Here is an 18,172-nt window from a genome sequence, read left to right on the forward strand (position 1 = left end):
ATTCAGGATTGCATCCCTCTACCCCCAACACTTTTTCCACTTCCTTGCCTCATTTTCCTCCTGAGCATTACTTACTATCTAACACACTCTACATGTTCCTTATTTATTTTGGCAATTGCACTTCGCCATCCCAATAGAGCATAAGTTCCATGAGTTCATAATTTTATTCTTATCATTACTACAACCTTACATTGTTGCTAGCATTTTAGAGCACCCTCAGCCCTTGGTATAGACATTGTCTTGGCTAGTTTTGTAATAACCTGTGTAATAGGCTAGGCAGAAAGTGTTATCACCATTTATAAATCAGGGAACACAAGGCTCCCCCTGGGTGAATGGATTGCCCAAGTTTTTATGGTAATTAAGTGGTAAGGGTCCGGATTAGAAACTGGGTCATTCTAAAACAAGAGCAACGCAAGTAATTTACTACTCAGAATTTTTCAAAGGCTATTTGATACTAATAAATACTTGCTAAACAAACTTAAGAATTTATCTCTTGTTCAAGAGCCTGAATATCTGGGGAGGAAAAGGTCGAATCTATTAATCACAACTTACACAACGATAAACCCAAAATGGATCAAGGTTTTAAATGTGGGAAAATTAAGCCAAAAAAGTTCTAGTAGAAAATAAGGGAGAATCATTTTTATAATTTTGGAGCAGGGAAGGCCTTTCATAATTAAGACTTAAAATTCCAGAAGTCATGATAGAAAAAAAAATTGATAAATTTAACTACACAAAAGAAAAAAATCCCAAAATGCTGACTGTTAAAATCATCACAAGCAAAGACCAAAGACAAATGATAGACTGGGAAAAATATATGAAACTCCTATCACAGACAAGTGACTAGATTCCCAACTATGTAAGAACTGTAAATGAATTAGAAAAAGTTAATAACCCAATAAAATATGGACAAAAAAGTAGACACAAAATTCACAGAAAAATATACAGAAATAATTTTTTAAATTATAAAAAAATAGAAGTGACGTCACTGAAAATGGCAGAGTAGTGAACTCCTAAACTATGTCCCTTCATTAACCAACAATTAAGCTGGCAAAACCTGTCAGAATCAACTTTATCAGAGCTCTACAACAATCAAAGAAATACTTAGTGAAGAAAGAAACTACTAAATTTTGGTAAGAGAGTGTTATGATATTTTAAGGAACCCACCTACCATCCCCTACTCCCCAGCTTGGTGGCATCCATGGGAATGGCAGCCCATGTTCCTGGTGAGGCTTGCTGGTACCAGAAGTGTTATGGACTTTGTTCTCAAGAAATTGTGGTTCTGTGGTTTGACCTGTCTGGAGGTTCCCTGAGGGATTGGCGAAGGAGCCTGCCTCTGTTTCGCCCACCTTGGAACTTTCTCAGTAATGGAACAGCCTCCTGGGCAGCATTTGTTAATAGCATTTAAAGGGAAATATACCAGACACAACCTCCTAGTGCAAGGAATAACAGATAGTGCAAACAGCAGGTAGACTAAAAGCTTGGGAAGAAAGAGTCTGGGGAAAAAAATACATGAGAGAATAGAGGCTTTAAAGAGTTCCATGTATACCAGAGAATCTAAAGGGGTACATGCATTCCCACGGTTAGAATCATGTTTAGAAAAGGCCTGAGAACACTTCTAGCTGACCTCTGGGCTCTGTGCAAGTGGAAAGTGAAGGCTAAAGCAGAGTTTAAATAGCCTGGCTAAAAGCACTGAAGGAGTACTCCAACATGGAAGAGTCTATTTGCAAAGGCTGGAGACTTTTATTTTTGTTTGTTTGTTTGTTTTTTGGTTCCAACTATTTAAGGAAGTCTCTGTCAAATTTAATTAGTTGACCACTAAGCTAACCAAACAGAGACTTCCGTGACCACATAATAAAGAATGCAGTCTTTATAAAAGTAGTGTAGAAAAATCACTAAACAAACAATTACAAACTATAATCAACAACCACAAACCCTGGAGAGAGGGTAGAATTTGATTTCTAGAGTTACCACCTTATAATGTTCAAAATGTTCAGTTTTCAACAACAACAAAAATTTATGAAACAAAGAAACAAGAAAGTATGGCTCATTCACAGGATAAAAGAAATGAAGAAAAACTCTCCTTGAGGAAATCTAGATACTGGACTTTTTAGACAAAGATTTTAAGTCAACTGTTTTAACTATGTTCAATGTGCTAAAGGAAACTGAGGACAAAGAACTAAAGGAAACCAGGAGAACAGTGTCCCAACAAATAGAGAATTCAATAATAAAGAGATAGAAACTATAAAAATAACCAACCAGAAATTCTAGAGTTGAAAAGTACCATAACTGAAATGAAAAATTCAACCTCGGATCTGAACAGGCAGAAAAAAGAATCAGCAATCTTAAAGATGGGACACTTAAGATCACCCATCTGACCAGCAAAAAGAAAAAAGAATGAAGAAAAGTTAATAGAACTTAAGATACCTGTGGGACACCATCAGGAATACCAACTTACACATAATGGGATTTCGGAGAGGACAAGAGAGAAAGGAGCAGAAAGAATATTTGAAGAAATATTGCCAAAAACTCTCCAAATTTGAGTTTTCTCAAGAAGCTCATAAGCATCAAGTAGGGCAAATTCAAAGAGATCCACATGAAGACACATTATAATTATAAAACTGTTGGAAGACAAAGACAAAGAGAATCTTGAAAGCAACAAGAGAAAAGTGATTCATTACATACACAGGATCCTCAATAAGATTAACAGCCAATTTCTCATGAAAAATCAGAGGCCAGAGGCAGTGGGATGACATACTTAAAATACTAAAAGAAAAAAAAAAACAAATGAGCCAAAATTTCTATATTGAGCAAATTTATCCTTCAAAATGAAAGAGAAATCAAGACATTTCCAGATAAACAAAAGCCGAGAGAGTTTGTCACTAGTAGACCTGCCTCACAAGAAATGCTGAAGAAAGTCCTTAGATTGAAATGGAAGAATACTAGACAGTAACTTAAACTATATGAGAAAATAAAGAACACTGGTAAAGGTAACTATATAAGTAAATATAAAACCAGTATTATTATCTTTTTAGTTTGTAACTCCTTTGTTTTTTTTTCTATATGGTTTAAAAGACAAATATACAAAATAATAATCATAAATTCATGTTAGTTGGGCACACATTTCATAAAGATATAATTTGTGACAAGAACATGGTGGGGGTACAGAGCTGTATAGAGCAGAGATTTTGTATATTATTAAGCTAAATTGGTATTAATTCAAATTAAATTGTTATTGTAATCCCCAGAGTAACCAATAAGAAAATAACTAAAAATATATACAGAAAAGGAAATGAGAAGGAAATCAAAACTGTATGTATGCGTCAGGGTTCTCCAGAGAAACAGAAACAATAGAATATATAGAAATATATGTAAGAGGAAATTTATGGGAATTGGTTCACATGGTTATGGAGGCCAAGAAAACCCACAATCTGCTGTCTGTATGCTGGAAAACCAGAAATCCAGTGGTATAATTTAATCTCAGTCCGAAGACATAAGAACCAGAGGAGCCAATAGTGTAATTCCAAGGGACAAAGCCTAAGAACCAGGAGATTGCTGTATAGGTCCTGGGTCCCAAAGACCCAAGAACCAGGAACTCTGATGTCCAAGGGCAAGAAAAGATGGATTTCTCAGCTCAAGAAGAGAGAGAAGGAATTTGCCCTTTCTTTATTTTTTAGTTTTATTCAGGCCCTTAGTGGACTGGATGATGCCTACCCATATTGGTGAGGACAAATCTCTTTAAACTGTCAACTAAATGAAATGCTAATCTCTTCCAGAAATGTCTTCACAGATGCACCCAGAAATAATGTTTATACTTAGCCTAATTATCCCTTAGCCCATTCAAGTTGAAACATAAAATTAACCATCACACCATGATACATACACACACACGTACATAGAACCAAACACAAAAGTCAACAATGGAGGAACAGAGGAAAAAAGAATATAAGATTATAGAAAACCAATAGCAAAATGGCTAATGTAAGTCCTTCCTTAATAGTCATTACTTTTAATATAAAGGGATTAAAATCTTCAACAGAAGTCAGAGATTGACAGAATGGGGGGGGGGGGAAGCAACCCATGATCCAACTATATGCTTTCTACAGAAGACTCATTTTAGATTCAAAGACACAACAGAGTTGCAAGTGAAAGGATGAAACAAACTCAAAGGAAATAGCAATTAACTATTAACAGTGGTGGCTAAACTAATATCAGACAAAAATAGACTTTAAGTCAAAAATTATTTCAGGAGACAAATAAGGCATTATATACTGAGAAAAGGGTCACTATCTCTAGGAATGCAACAATTATAAACATATATGCATACAACAATACAGCCCCTAAATATATGAAGCAAAAACTGACAGAATTAAAGGGAGAAATAGACAATTTTACAATAATAGTTGGCTATTTCAATGCCCTGCTTTCAATAATGGACAGAACTAGATGAAAGATAAACAAGAGACAGCTTGAAGAAAATTATAAACCAACTAGACCTAAGAGACATACATAACAGGTTATTTAATCCAATTACAGCAGAATACACATTCTTCTCAAGAGCACATGGAACATTCTCCAGAATAGACCAAATAATCACCCATGAAAAAGTTTATGTAAGTTAAAAAAGAATTAAATCATACAAAATATCTTCTCCAAAACAATGGAATGAAATTAAAAAGAAGGAAATCTGGAAAATTCATAAATATGTGGAAATTAAGTAACACATTCTTAAATAGACAATAGATCAATGAAGGAATCACAGGAACACTAGAAAACACTTTAACATTAATGAAAGCAAAAACACAACATTCCAAAACTTATGGGATACACTGAGAGCAATAGTCAGAGAGAGATGTATTAAAAGAGAAAAAAGATCTCAATTCAATAAGCTAACCTAAATTTACACTAGAAAAAGTAGAAAAAACTAAATCCAAGGATGGCAGAGGGAAGAAATTAATAATGACTAAAGTTGAGATAAAGAAAAAAGAATAGAAAATATAGAGAAACAACTAAACAAATGTTTGTTTTCTGAAAAGATCAACAAAATCGACTAATCTTTAGCTAGACTGACTAAGAAAAAAGAGAGAAGACTCCAATTACTAAAATCAAAAATGAAAGTGGGACATTACTACTGACCTTACAGAACTAAAAGGGATTATGAGAAGATATTGTGAACAGTATACTAACAAATTAGATAATCTAAATAAAATGGACAAATTCTTAGAAATACACAAAGTACTAAAACTCAAGAAGACTCAAGAAGAAATATAAAATCTGAATAAGCCTTTAACAAGTAAGAAGATTGAATCAGTAATCCAAAAACCTCCCCAAAAAGAATAGCTCAGGACCAGATGGCTCCACTTGTGAATTCTACCAACATGTGAAGAGCACCAATTGTCCTCAAACTCACTTAAAAAATAACTTCCTAACTCGGTCTATGAGGCCATCATCACCCTGATACCAAAGCCAGATAAAGACACTATGAAAAAAAAAGAAATAAAAATACAGATGAATATCTTTTATGAATAGAGATGCAAAAATTCTCAATGAAATACTAGCAAGCTAAATCAAGCAGCATATTAAAAGGATTATACGCTATAATACATCACATTAATACAATGAAGAGAAAAAACCCATGATCCTCTCAGTCGATGGAGAAAAAACATTTGACAAAGTTCAACACCCTCTCATGATAAAAATACTCAATAAACTAGGATTAGAAGAGAACTTCTTTTAACCAATGTTACCTCAATAAACTTAATAAAAAATGCATAAAAAATTAAAATAAATTAAGAAAATAAAATAAATAAAAAAGAAGAGAACTTCTTCAACATGACAAAGGGCATTTATGAAACACAGCTAATATTATAATCAATTGTGAAAGACTGAAAGCTTTACCCCTTAGAGATCAGGAACAAGACATGGATGCCCTCTTTCACCATTTCTATTTAATACTGTACAGGAAGTTCTAGCTAGACCAATTAGGCAAGAAAAAGAAATATAAGCCAACTAAATTGGAAAGAAAGGAGTAAAACTACTTCTGTTGACAGATTATATAATTTATATATAGAAAATCCTAAAACACACACATGTGCACACACACAAATTGTTAGAGCTAATAAACAAACTCAGCAAATTTTCAGGATGAAAGACCAACATGCAAAAATCAGTTATATTTCTATACACTAGTAATGAACAATTTGAAAGGGAAATTATAAAAATAATTTCACTTATAATAGTATCAAAAAAATAAAATAGGAATAAATATAAAAAGTGAAAAGCTCACAGAGTAAATGCTATAAAATGTTGTTGAAAGAAATTTTAAAAGACCTAAATAAATGGAAGACATTCCATGTTCTTGTATTGAAAGATTTAATATTGTTAAGACGGCAATACTTTCCAAAGTAATCTATAAATTTGATGCACTTCCTCCTATCAAAATTCCTTTTTTCCAGATATGGAAAAGCCAACCCTCAAATTCATATGGAATTGTAAAGGGCCATAAAGAGCTAAAACTACCTTGAAAAAAGAGAATAAAGTTGGAGGACTCAAACTTCCTGATTTCAAAACTTACCACAAAGCAACAGTAATCAAAACAATGTAGTTTTGGCATAATGACGGACATATAGACAAATGGGCCAGAATAGAGACTGCAGAAATAAATTCTCGCATATATGGTCAAATGACTTTTAACAAGGGTACCAAGACCATTCAATGGGGAAAGGACAGTCTTTTCAACAGTGGTACTAAGAAAACCGGATATCCACAAGCAAAAGAATGAGGTTGGACCCTTACCTAACACTTCATACAAAAATTAACTCAAAATAGATCAAAGACCTAAATGTAAAACCTAAAATAATAAAAGTCTTAGAAGAAAATATTGGAGAAAAGCCAAAGCACAAAATTGGATTTGGCAATGATTTTGCGGATATGACACAAAAATTGACAAATTGGACTTTGTGAAAACAAAAATTTTGTGCAACAAGAGGTGCTATGCACAGAATAGAAAGGCAACCCACAGAATGGGAGAAAATATTTGCAAATCATATATCTGATATGGAGTTAATATGCAGAATATATAGACAGCTTCCAAAACTCAACAAAATAACAAACAATTGATTAAATATGGGAAAAGGGATTGAATAGACATTTCTCAAAAGAAGATACTGAAATGGCCAATAAGTAGATGAAAAGATGTTCATCATCACTAATCATCAGGAAAATTCAAATCAAAACTCACACCCATTAGAATGGCTACTATCAAAAAAGAACAAGTGTGCAGAAACTGGAACCCTTGTGCACTGTTGGTGGAAATGTAAAATGGTAGGGCCACTGTGGAAAACTGTATGGTGGTTCCTCAAAAAATTAAAGAATAAAATTTCCATATAATCTAGCAAATCTATCATGGGTATATACTCCAAAGAATTTAAGGTGGGGTCTCAAAAAAATATTTTTACACTCAAGCTTATAGCAGCATTATTCACAAGAGTTAAAATGTGTAAGTAACCCAAATGTCTACTGACAGATGAATGGATAAGAAAATGTGGTATATACATACAAGAGAATATTGTACAGTCTTTAAAAGGAGGGAATTCTGTAATATGCTACAACGTGGATGAATCTTGAAGACGTTATGCTATGTGAAATGAGCCAGTCACAAAAAGACAAATAATGTATGATTCCATTTCAAACTCATAAAGACAGAAAGTAGAATGGTGGTTGCCAGGGGCTGGAGGAAAGGGAGAATGGGGAGTTACTGTTTAAGAGGTACAGAGTTTCAGTTTTACAAGATGAAAAGAGTTGTGGAGATAGATGGTGGTGATGGCTGTACATTATGAAAGCATTTAATACCACTGAAATGTACACTTAAAAATGATTAGGATGACAAAATATATTATGTGTATTTTACCACAAAGAAAAATTGAAAAAAATTATGAAAAGATGCTCAATTTCACTTACGATGTGATAAATGTAAATAAAACTACACTAAGGTAACATAGTCTGCTGATAAGAATGTAAAGTGGTATAGCTCTTAAGATTTATTTGGTGCCATCTCATAAATTATAAATACATAACCCTTGGTCCGGCAATTCCATTTTTATAAATTTATTTACAGATATATTTGTACAAATATGAAATGATGAATATATATGGTTATTGCTTTCAGCATCGCTTAGAATGGGAAACAAAGGATTGGGCAAATCAATCATGAAACATCTAGACATGGATATTAGGTAGAAAACACCGAAAAGGTCACAAGAGGTTCACAGAACAATCTCTAAGATATATTAAGTGAAAAAAACAAGTGCAGAACAGTGATATTAACAACGATAACTTTTAAGCCAAAAAAAAAGAGAGAGAGACAGACAGACAGAAAGAAATGCAGTATATTTGCATTTCCTTGCATAGGCATTGAGAAACTCTGGTCGGGTTTGCCAGTGGGGGTACCAGTAGGAGACTTGGAAGGAAGGAGGAACATTTCCTTCTCCATTCCCTCCCTGTTAGGTCATGTATCTCTCAACCACAGGCCAATATTCCTCTCAGAAGAATATTGGTCTTAGTCATTTGTCCTATGTGTCAAATTCACCTCTTCAGCCTGGTCTCAGCAACTGTTCCCCTTCCCATTCTAACTTGACTTCTTTATTCTTCAGACAGGCCTATACATTTGGAATAGCCTCCATCTTTGACTTGCCACCACTAGCCTCTGCAATGCTGAAAGCCTGGCACCTAAGTTTCCTTGCCTACTGGCCCCTCCTTACAGCTTCCCAAGCTCCCAAACTCAGGCTGTCTATCTTTCTAGATAAGACAGCTGTTGGAGTAGCCGAAAACTGCCTCCTTTGCTCAGTGCTCTGCTGTTCAGCATCCTCTCTAGGGTCCCTGGTACTAGAAGAAAGGCTAGAAAAGGGGATTTTTACAGGTTCTATTCACTCTTGTTCACTGTCACCTCTGGAGAGGGAGAACTGCCTTCCAGATTCCCACATGAACCCCTCCCAGCCCCCTTGCTGCCTTGTTTGCCCACTGCCTAAGGAAAACCTAATTCAAGTATATGGTAAGGCAGCTCTGGTGTAACAGATTTGTCAGTTACTTCCTTACTTCACACCAATGTTTCTGAGGATATCTGGAAATGGTATAAGCACACCACTCCACATTTTTGCAGCACTTACAGTTTAAGTAGCACTTTTGCACGTCTAATAGTCTTTTTGCTCTTCACAGGAACCTGGAAGAGCATACATGGAGAAAAGAGACAGAGCAGAAATTATGATGCCCATTTGATAGATAAGGAAACTGAAGTTTTCAGAGTTTGAGTTACTCAGACAAAAAAGTCTGTTCCTGAAGAGCTGTGTAAACATGGTTAATTCCTATGAGAAGACCGCGCTTTAGGATCAAAGGAGAAAAGGACTCAGGGTCCCACTGAACAGCCCTATGAAAATTCATAACAATGACTCTAAATGTTTCCTGAGTTCTCTCCATCTGGCCCCGGATCTTCGCTCACATAGGTATGAATGCACACCGAAGGTAGCATATTTTCAATTTGCACATTTATTGTCACCGAACTCTTCCCAACCTACTCTGCCATCACTTTTCCCCATTCGAGATAATACCATCATTATTCAGTTATTTAAGCCAAAAACCTAAGTCATTCATGATGCTTGTTTTCCCTTACCCCACATCTATCAGTCATTTCTGTTAGCTCTACCTCCAAAGTTCATTACAAATATGTCTAATTTTCTTTTTTCTGTTTTTTTTAAAAAATATTTTTTAAATTTATTTCTTATGGTGACATTGGTTAATGAAATCCAGTAAGATTCAGGTGTACAATTTAACGGTAAGGCATATACATATTGCATTGTGTGTTTCTTCCTTTTTTCTGATACTACCTTTGACAGCACAACATCAGTGTCACCTGGATTACTAAAACAGTATCTTAACTACTCTAATTCCACTCTTCCCACCCTAAAATCATTTTCCCACAGAGCAATCAGAAATGTTCCACTTCTAACAATGGCTGACTAGGGTGTTTTAGACCAATCCTCTGGGAAAAACGAGAAAAGCTCAACAAAATATATTTTTAAAAACTGTTTAAATGCATTAGAGTTTTCACAAGTAAGTGAAAGTCTGCAGGGTCGACATCAGGAAGAAGAGAGAAACCAAGAAAGGTGAGTGTAACATATAGGACAGCTTTACCTCTCACGGCAAATACTGATTCTGAACGTGAAACTTGGAGATGATAGGATGAGAAGCTGAGCAAAGCTCCTGACACGTTCATGGGTTGGAGGGAAAAAAATGGGAGTTCAGGGCCCACCAAGGATGCTGGCCTGATGAACATTATTGGCTTTTGGTTGTGGATCTGAAGAGCTATACCTGAAGAGTAAAGTTGAAAAAGAAATAGACAAGCCCTCACAAGATTGAAGCATCACTTTCACCCCTATGTGGATGAATCTTGCATGCATTATGCTAAGTGAAGAAGCTGGATTCAAAAGGCTGTATACTGTATAATTGCATTCATATAACACTCAAGAAAATGCAAAACTTATAGCTACAGAGAACAAGTCAGTAGTTGTTAGGAATTAAGGACCAGAGAAGAGTTTGACTACAAAGAAATAGCATGAGAGAATTTGTGTGTGTGGAATGGGGGTGGTAGAGAAAGATGATGAAACTGTTCTGTATCTTGGCTATGGTGCTGGTTACACAACTCTATGTATATGTCACAGACTTTTACACCAAAAAAGTAAAGCTTACTGTAAGTAAATTAAAAATAAATTTAAATTGAGGTAAAATCAATTTCCTTTCTATATACCAACAATGAATAGAAAAATTAAATTAAAAACAATTCGTAACAGCATCAAAAACTATTAAATATTCTAGAATAAACCTAAGGAAAGACATACAAGACCTCTATGCTAAAAACTACAAAATATAATGGCAAGATTAGAGAATACCTAAATAAATAAATTAAAAGATAAACCATGTTCATGAATCGAAATATTCCAATATTACAAAGACATTAACAATCCAATTGAAATCCCAAGGCATTTTTTTAAATTGACAGGATGATTCTAAAATTATATGGAAATGTAAAAGGCCAAGAACAACATAATAATTTAGAATAATAAAGTCTGAGTACTTACTCTGCTATACATCAATACTTAATACAAAGCTATAGTAAGACAGTTTGGTATTGGTAAAAGGTTGGACAATAGGGAACAAAACACGGAGTCCAGAAAATGATCCTAGACTTATACATAAAGAGCCCTGTGATTTATGACACAAAGAGTTGGGGGAAAATGACAATCTTCAATAGGTGATGCTGGATCCAAAATATACATGAAAAAATTAAAACTTGTCTTCTACTTCACCTCATATGCAGAAATCATTTCCAGGTGGAGAATAGATATAAATGTAAATGGTAAAACAAAAAAAGTTATTAGAAAGCAACTTGGAAGAATATCATTATGTTATTATATAGGGAAATTTCTTAAACAGGATACTAATTATAAAGAAAGATTGAAAATTGAACATTAACCTAATAACTTGTTTATCAATATGCACAATTATTAGAGTAAAAATGGAGACAGGGGAACGGTATAACTGACAAAAGTCTTGTATCCACAATATATAAAGAACTCTAAAATATAAATGAAGAAATGACAAACAACCAGTGGAAAAGTGGACAAGAGAACTGAACAGGCACTTCACAAAAGAGAATATTCGAAATGGTCAATGAACAATTGAAAAGGTGTCAACCTCTGGAGTCACCAGAGAAATGCAAATGAAAAACCATTTCATCATTGTAGATTGGTTATAATGAAAATGATTGACAATATCAAGTATTGGTGAGCATGTAGAGCAACTGGAACTCTCATATGCTTCAGACAGGAGTGGAACTTGATACCACCAATTGGGAAAATGAATAGTCTCTACTAAGAGTTTCACATACATATGCTCTATGACAGCAATTTCACATCCAGGCATATATCAACCAGAAATAAAGACATATGGAAACACTAGCACAGTTTGTCATTACCAAAACTGTAAACAACTCAAATATCCATTCACATTAAAATGAATAATTTGTAGCACATACACACAATATATTATTATACAGCAATGAAAATAAGCAAACTACTACTTCATGCAACAACATGGACAAGTCTCACAATTATGTTGACCAAAAGAAGCCAGACTCCCAAGAATACGTACTGAATAGTTCCATTTAAAGGAAGTTTTAAAAAAATTAAAAACTAATCTATGATGTTAGAAATCTTCCTGGTGGAGAGGAGTGTGGAGTTACTGACTGAGAGGGGACAAAAGAGGACTTCTAAGAATCTGGAAATGTTCTATTTCTTGACGTGGTGGCTACAAGGTATATTCACTTTATGGTACTCATTGAGCTATACACTTAGTATTAATTCATTTTTTCCCTGTGTTTATTTTATATTTTTTAAGTTAAAAAATAAAAATATAATATATATATATATATATTTTTAAGTTTTTTTTTTAATTCATAAGTCAGATGATGTCACTTCCTGTAAAAGTTATGGAATGACTTCCTATAACACTAACTAGGCTACTTGATCCAGCTCCTGCCTACCTCTCTGTCCTCAATTTACATTACTCTCACTTCATCATGAGGCTCCACACTGGTCTTCTTGCTTTTCCTCACACATACCAAACTTGTTCGTATCTTAGGGTCTTTGTACTTGCTCTACCCTCTGCCTGATGTTCCTTCCCCAGTCCTTTTTGTGGCTGCCTATTTTTCATCCTTCAGGTCTTCAATATAATATCATCTCAGGACTGCCTTTCCTAACCTATCTACCTCATATAGCACATCCCACCCCACTTCCTAGTCACTCTCCATCCCAGGTCAACATTTTCTATAAAGGACCGGAGTATAAATATTCTAGTCTTTGGAGGCCACATAGTCTCAGTCACAACAACTCAAGATTTCCGTCCTAGTGGGGAAAGTAGCTATAGATAATATGTAAATGAGTGGACATGGTTGTGTTCCAAGAAGTCCTTACTTAGGGATCTTGACATTTGAATTTCATATCATCTCACATGTCATGGAAAATTCTTTTGATCTTTTTCTCCCCCAAGCATTTAAAAACATAAAAACCATTCTTAGCTAACCGTAAAAAAAGGCAGGCAGTGGTGCCAGATTTGCATATGGCCCTAAATTGCCAGCCTCTGTTCTAACCCATCACCCCGATTTATGTTTTTCCTAGCCTTATCACTATCTGAAATGATTTCAGTTGTTCATGTATGTCTCTTCCATATTTTCCCACCATTAGAATTCCAACCCCGAGAGGGAGGAGTCTCATCTGTTTTCTTCTCCACTGTGTCTACTACCCATCACAGCATCTGACACACCAAAGCTAGAAGAAATGAAGGCCCAAGCCCACCTGGATGTAAACGAGGCTTTAGCTTGGTTCTTGATGGCCCCCCTCCGAGTGGGGCTCACAGGAGCAGACCCAAGCTCTTCCCTTACAAACTCTCCAACTGAAGATTCAGGTCGGGCAGACTGAGATCGTAATGAAAGGCCTTCTCCTGAGAATAGACTTAGCTTGATGCTCCGCTCGAGATGGGACCAGGATTTCATCCTGGTTTGATTTATTTCTGCCTCTTGCTTTACTGGATATGTTATGGTGAGCAGGCCTGTTAACAGAAGAAACTGCTGTCACTCTCCCTCGTGGCCTGGCCTTCCCTCCCTGCTGTGAGTCTCTGCACATGGGCACCTTTCAGCTCATTTCCCTCTTCACACTTTCACTCTTGTAGGTTCTCCTGCCAGGCTGCCTCCCCTCTTTTGTCTGGCACAGTGCTCCAACCTTAGTACAGTTAGTGGATCAGTAAACGCTGACTGAAGGTAAGAACGAATCAATCTCACTTCTATTCATTCATCAAGACCCAGATTAGATTCCACTTTTTCTAAGGGGCCTGTGTTTCATTCAGCTTTATGTCCTCCACAGCACTCAATGTAGAGACTGGGTACACAGTGCATCCATGCTGCTCCTTGCCACGCCCAACTCCCTGCAGAGTTGTCCTTGGAGATGACTTGCAGGTGACTCAGGACTTGGGAATCCATATGATAGGCTGTCACCCACCTTTCTGTCCCCTTACCTGCTGCCAGCAAGACAGAATTCATGAACTGAGACACTGTCTTCTGAAACCGCCTCTTGATCTCTGCCAGGGCTCGGCTCATCTTAGACATCTTGTCGTCCAAGCTGCTGATTTTGTGGGTCACCTGAGAGAGGCAAAGGGGAGGGTGTTGTCACCTGCCTCCCCAGGGGTCATCTGCCCAGGCCAGCAATGACCAGGCCAGGCCTTGCTCTGACTTGCAGGATGTGCTGTCCCTTCTACCTTGGACACACCTCTCTCCCCTTCAACCCAGTGAATTCCTGCACTCTGGCTCAACCTGACTCACATGCCCCCTCTTCAGAGGGTTTTCCCTGACTCTACTGGGCAGAACTGTTCCTTGTCTTGGACCTCCATCATCATGATATCTATGCAGCCTGAAGATAGAAGTTAGCCCTTTATGAAGTAAGTGGATACATTTGAGTGTCTTCCCCACTGGACTGAGTGCCCATCATACGGGAGGTGCTCAATTAATGCTTGTTGCATCATGAATAACTAGATGAATAAAGGCCTCTCTGGAACCTTTGCTGTCAGTCCCTCTCAGCAACCCCCAGAACCCTCTTCCTCCCTCCAGCTGCCAGAGCATCTCAGCTGGGAAACTGCCCTTGGCCAAGACTACATAGATTGACTGGTTACCTGTGAGCACAAAGGCCCTGGCCTCCTGCCTCAGTTTGGGGTTACCCTGAAGGGTCATTCTGGTTCTGGGGCCCCCTGTGGGGTGGTGAGGCACTTGCTGGGGCTGCCTTGCAGTTCAGCTTCTTCCTCTGCCAGTGCATCTCGGTGGTACTGCAGAACTAGGCTCAGATTCCTGAGTTAACGGCAGTTAAGATTTGACTTTTTCTCCAGGAAGCCTTTGTTGATTTCTTCAGCCAGTAGAAGTCATTCTTCATGCTAAACTTGCACATTTGCCCATTTTTGTTCTTTCTGCCCTAGGTATTGGTCATTTTTTTTTACCTTCTTTATCCTAAAGTTGGTCAGTCCCTGAAAGGCAGGATCCATGCTTTCTACATCTCCCGCTTAACACTGAGGCAGTGTGAAAAAGGTTTTCTTCTGTGGAATTGAAGCCTCAGGTGGAGAGAGTTGGGTGGGCAGTAGGCAGATTTTCTGAAGAACAATGAAGTCAGCCCACATGTCCTTCTTTGCCCTGCAGGCAGGATTTCTGTAACGAATGCCCCAATTAATGGCAAAACCCCAACCATCCTTCCAACTGCTGGCCTCAGCTGCTGCTTCTGGGATAATTTTATTTATTTATTTGTAATTTATACCCAGCCTGCTTCCAAAAAGGATTTGAGGCGGCACTTTGGGCTAATAAAGCATTTAAATTGAGGCATTGCCTCGCTTCCAAAGTGCTGCCTTGATAGAAATATTTAGTGAGGAGCCAGGCCGCAGGGCCATAAAAGCTGGGACTGCCATTCTGCCTGTCACTCTTCTTCTGGGGAGATGGGTATGTGAGGAAGCCATTTAACAAGCTTCCCAATGACAGAGACTTTGAGGGAGGAGGCCACCCTACCTCCCACACTCGGCTTTCCTAGACTGCCATGAATTTTGCTGATGAGTGATAACTAGCCCTAAACACAAACACACACAGGATGAAAGTGTGTGAAAGCTGGGTGGGGCCTTACGCATCATGATACAGATGGAGAAACTGAGGCCCATAAAAGGAAGGGACTGGCCCAAGATCCTATGGCCTCTTCTTAGCCAAGGCTCTTTGCCAGCAAATTTTCTCAGGGGCTTCTTATAGTTCTCATGGTCCAAGAATCCAAAAGGAGGCAGTTCTCTGAGCCTCAAGGATTTCATGTGAAAACATTTCGAAGTGCTTTTCCTGGTAGCTAAGGTCAATGATTAGAAATCCTTTTACCTGCAATAATTCTGATCTTTCTTCATTTGCTGTTGTTTTTCTAGTTAGAAAGTTATGATCCACAGTACACCTCCCCACTCTCAGACACAAGGGGTTATGACCTGGACGCTTCTTGACAAGTCAGTCTTTTTGGACAAAATCAATGATTGTTGTATAGAATGCAGTACTGTTTTCAAAAGCTATTTTAATGTCTATTTATCTCTATGCTAATAGTCCCCAAGACAGTTTAGCTTTTTGAGTCACAATGTCCTTTTCAATAACTTCCAGCCTCTATCACACTGTCAGTGACTCTGGGAGCTTCCCTTATGGAGACTCTGTCTCCTAGACTCACATGGTTCAGTAGAAATATAATGGGAGCTATATGAGTAGTTTCAAACATTCCTGTAGCCACATAAAAAAAATGTTCTTAAAAAGCGAACTTAATTCTAGTAACATATTTATCTACTCCAATATATAAAAATATGATCATTTCAACATGGAATCAAAATAAATGATTAATGAGAAATTTCACATTCTCTTTTCATACTAAGTCTTGGTAATGGAGTGTGCATTTTCACGTATGGCCCATCTCCATTGGACTTGTCAGACTGAAAGTGCTCAATAGCCATTTGCAACTTGTGTCCACCATACAGAACAGCACAGCTCTGGACTCCTAGCTCTAGCTTGCTAAAGTTGCATTTAGGTAAGAAAAAAATCAGTCCTGAATTACAAAGTTGCTTTCCTTGGCCTAGGGGGTATGTTTAGTTCATGGACTTAGAGTAATTCCTCTGGATTCATGGAGGTCTTTAGCTGCTTATGTCCTGGTTCTAGGCTGTGTTTCAAACTTCAGAGATAACCAGAGAAGTGGTTGCCATGAAAGCAAAACATTACTGCAAATTTATGGAAAAGAATAATTTTCTAATACCTATTGTCTCTGATAAGAAAAGTAAACTCGCAGTTTTGTTTTTTTTTTTACATAGTCTAAAAGGGTTTTCAAGAAACATAGACATGTGGCCTCATACATACTTAGTCACTTAATCATGACTTTTAGAGTAATAGTATGGAACCAAATTAACAGGATGGACTGATCAATAATTATGTCATTCATCTCAGTCCAAAAGGACTTAAAATCCTGGGGTGGTTTTGCTCTTTAGAGTAACAAGTATAGGCTGAAGTCACAGGTATCTAAGTTTCCTGGGTGCTCCTATGAGACGCCTTTAATGAATCCTGGCAGCTCCCTCAGAGCCCCTATCTCTCGGGCACACACCCATCAAGCTGGAATACAACTGGTATTGACGATTTTGCCCCTTCAGAGACTAGAGGGAGTGAAACTTCATTTCTACATCCCCAGAAGCCAACTTGGATACTGTAGATGCTAATAAATGTTTATTGAATGAGTTAATGAATTAATGAAGTTGAAATGTTGCTGAAATGAAAATGCAGTGGGAAAAACAGGTGCAATACTTTCTCCAGGAGAAACACAGGTGTTCTCTGTATCTTGTTCAGATAACATGTGTCCCTAACAAATGCCTGTCTTCTGTGACCCCATGTAAAGTGAAGACATTGGGCTGGCTGCCCCTTATGGGCTCTGTCAGCTCTGTGAGTCTATGAGCCGTGGCATGTGGTGGCAAATGCACCCACAGCACAAGAGCCTCACGCAAGGTGATCTAATTGATCATCCAAATATATAATTGATCATCCAAACTGGGACACTTTTGAGAGTGAAAGAGGTGCTATTAATAATTCCTCTAGGCTAGCAGGTGTGAACAGGGATTAGCCCTGGGCAAACTGGGAGGTGCGGCCTTCCTGCTCCTATTTCATGGAGCCATCCTGAGTGAGCCAATCTTAGCAAAGCTCTCTGCGTGCAATGCAAGTGGCCTGCTCCATCAGTGAGCCCTTGATCACCCCAGTCTCATAATGTATGTAAACCGCCCTCTTCTAGATTATAAACTCCTTAGGAATCATGGATTGTGTCCACTTCATTCTCTCCATCTCTCTTCATGATGTTGACTTGGAACTAGGCACACCGTACAATCCATAAAGATCTAGGAAATGAAGACTTGAGTTTCCAGGCTCCACTGCTTTCTGACCCACTCAACAAATATTTAGTAAGTACTTAATTTGAAGCAGTCCTCATGCTGGGCCCTGGGGCAACAGACATCAGTAGGTATCACGGGGAATTTCTAATTTCGTGGAGAAGATTGG

The 18,172-nt window shown here is 37.4% G+C and overlaps 1 protein-coding gene across 1 annotated transcript in view; it reads right to left on the minus strand.

Annotated features, from left to right (window-relative positions):
• Positions 1 to 18,172, minus strand: part of CUNH3orf20 (chromosome unknown C3orf20 homolog) — a 61,165-nt gene that overhangs the window by 15,102 nt on the left and 27,891 nt on the right. Inside the window, exons 9-10 of the mRNA XM_006907170.1 lie at positions 14,116 to 14,239; positions 13,401 to 13,653 (exon numbers count right to left, since the gene is read on the minus strand). Of these exons, the coding sequence (XP_006907232.1) occupies positions 13,401 to 13,653; positions 14,116 to 14,239 (377 nt within the window). The remainder of the gene's footprint in view (positions 1 to 13,400; positions 13,654 to 14,115; positions 14,240 to 18,172) is intronic.

Source organism: Pteropus alecto, unplaced genomic scaffold, assembly GCF_000325575.1.
Source record: "Pteropus alecto unplaced genomic scaffold, ASM32557v1 scaffold92, whole genome shotgun sequence".
NCBI lineage: Eukaryota > Metazoa > Chordata > Mammalia > Chiroptera > Pteropodidae > Pteropus > Pteropus alecto.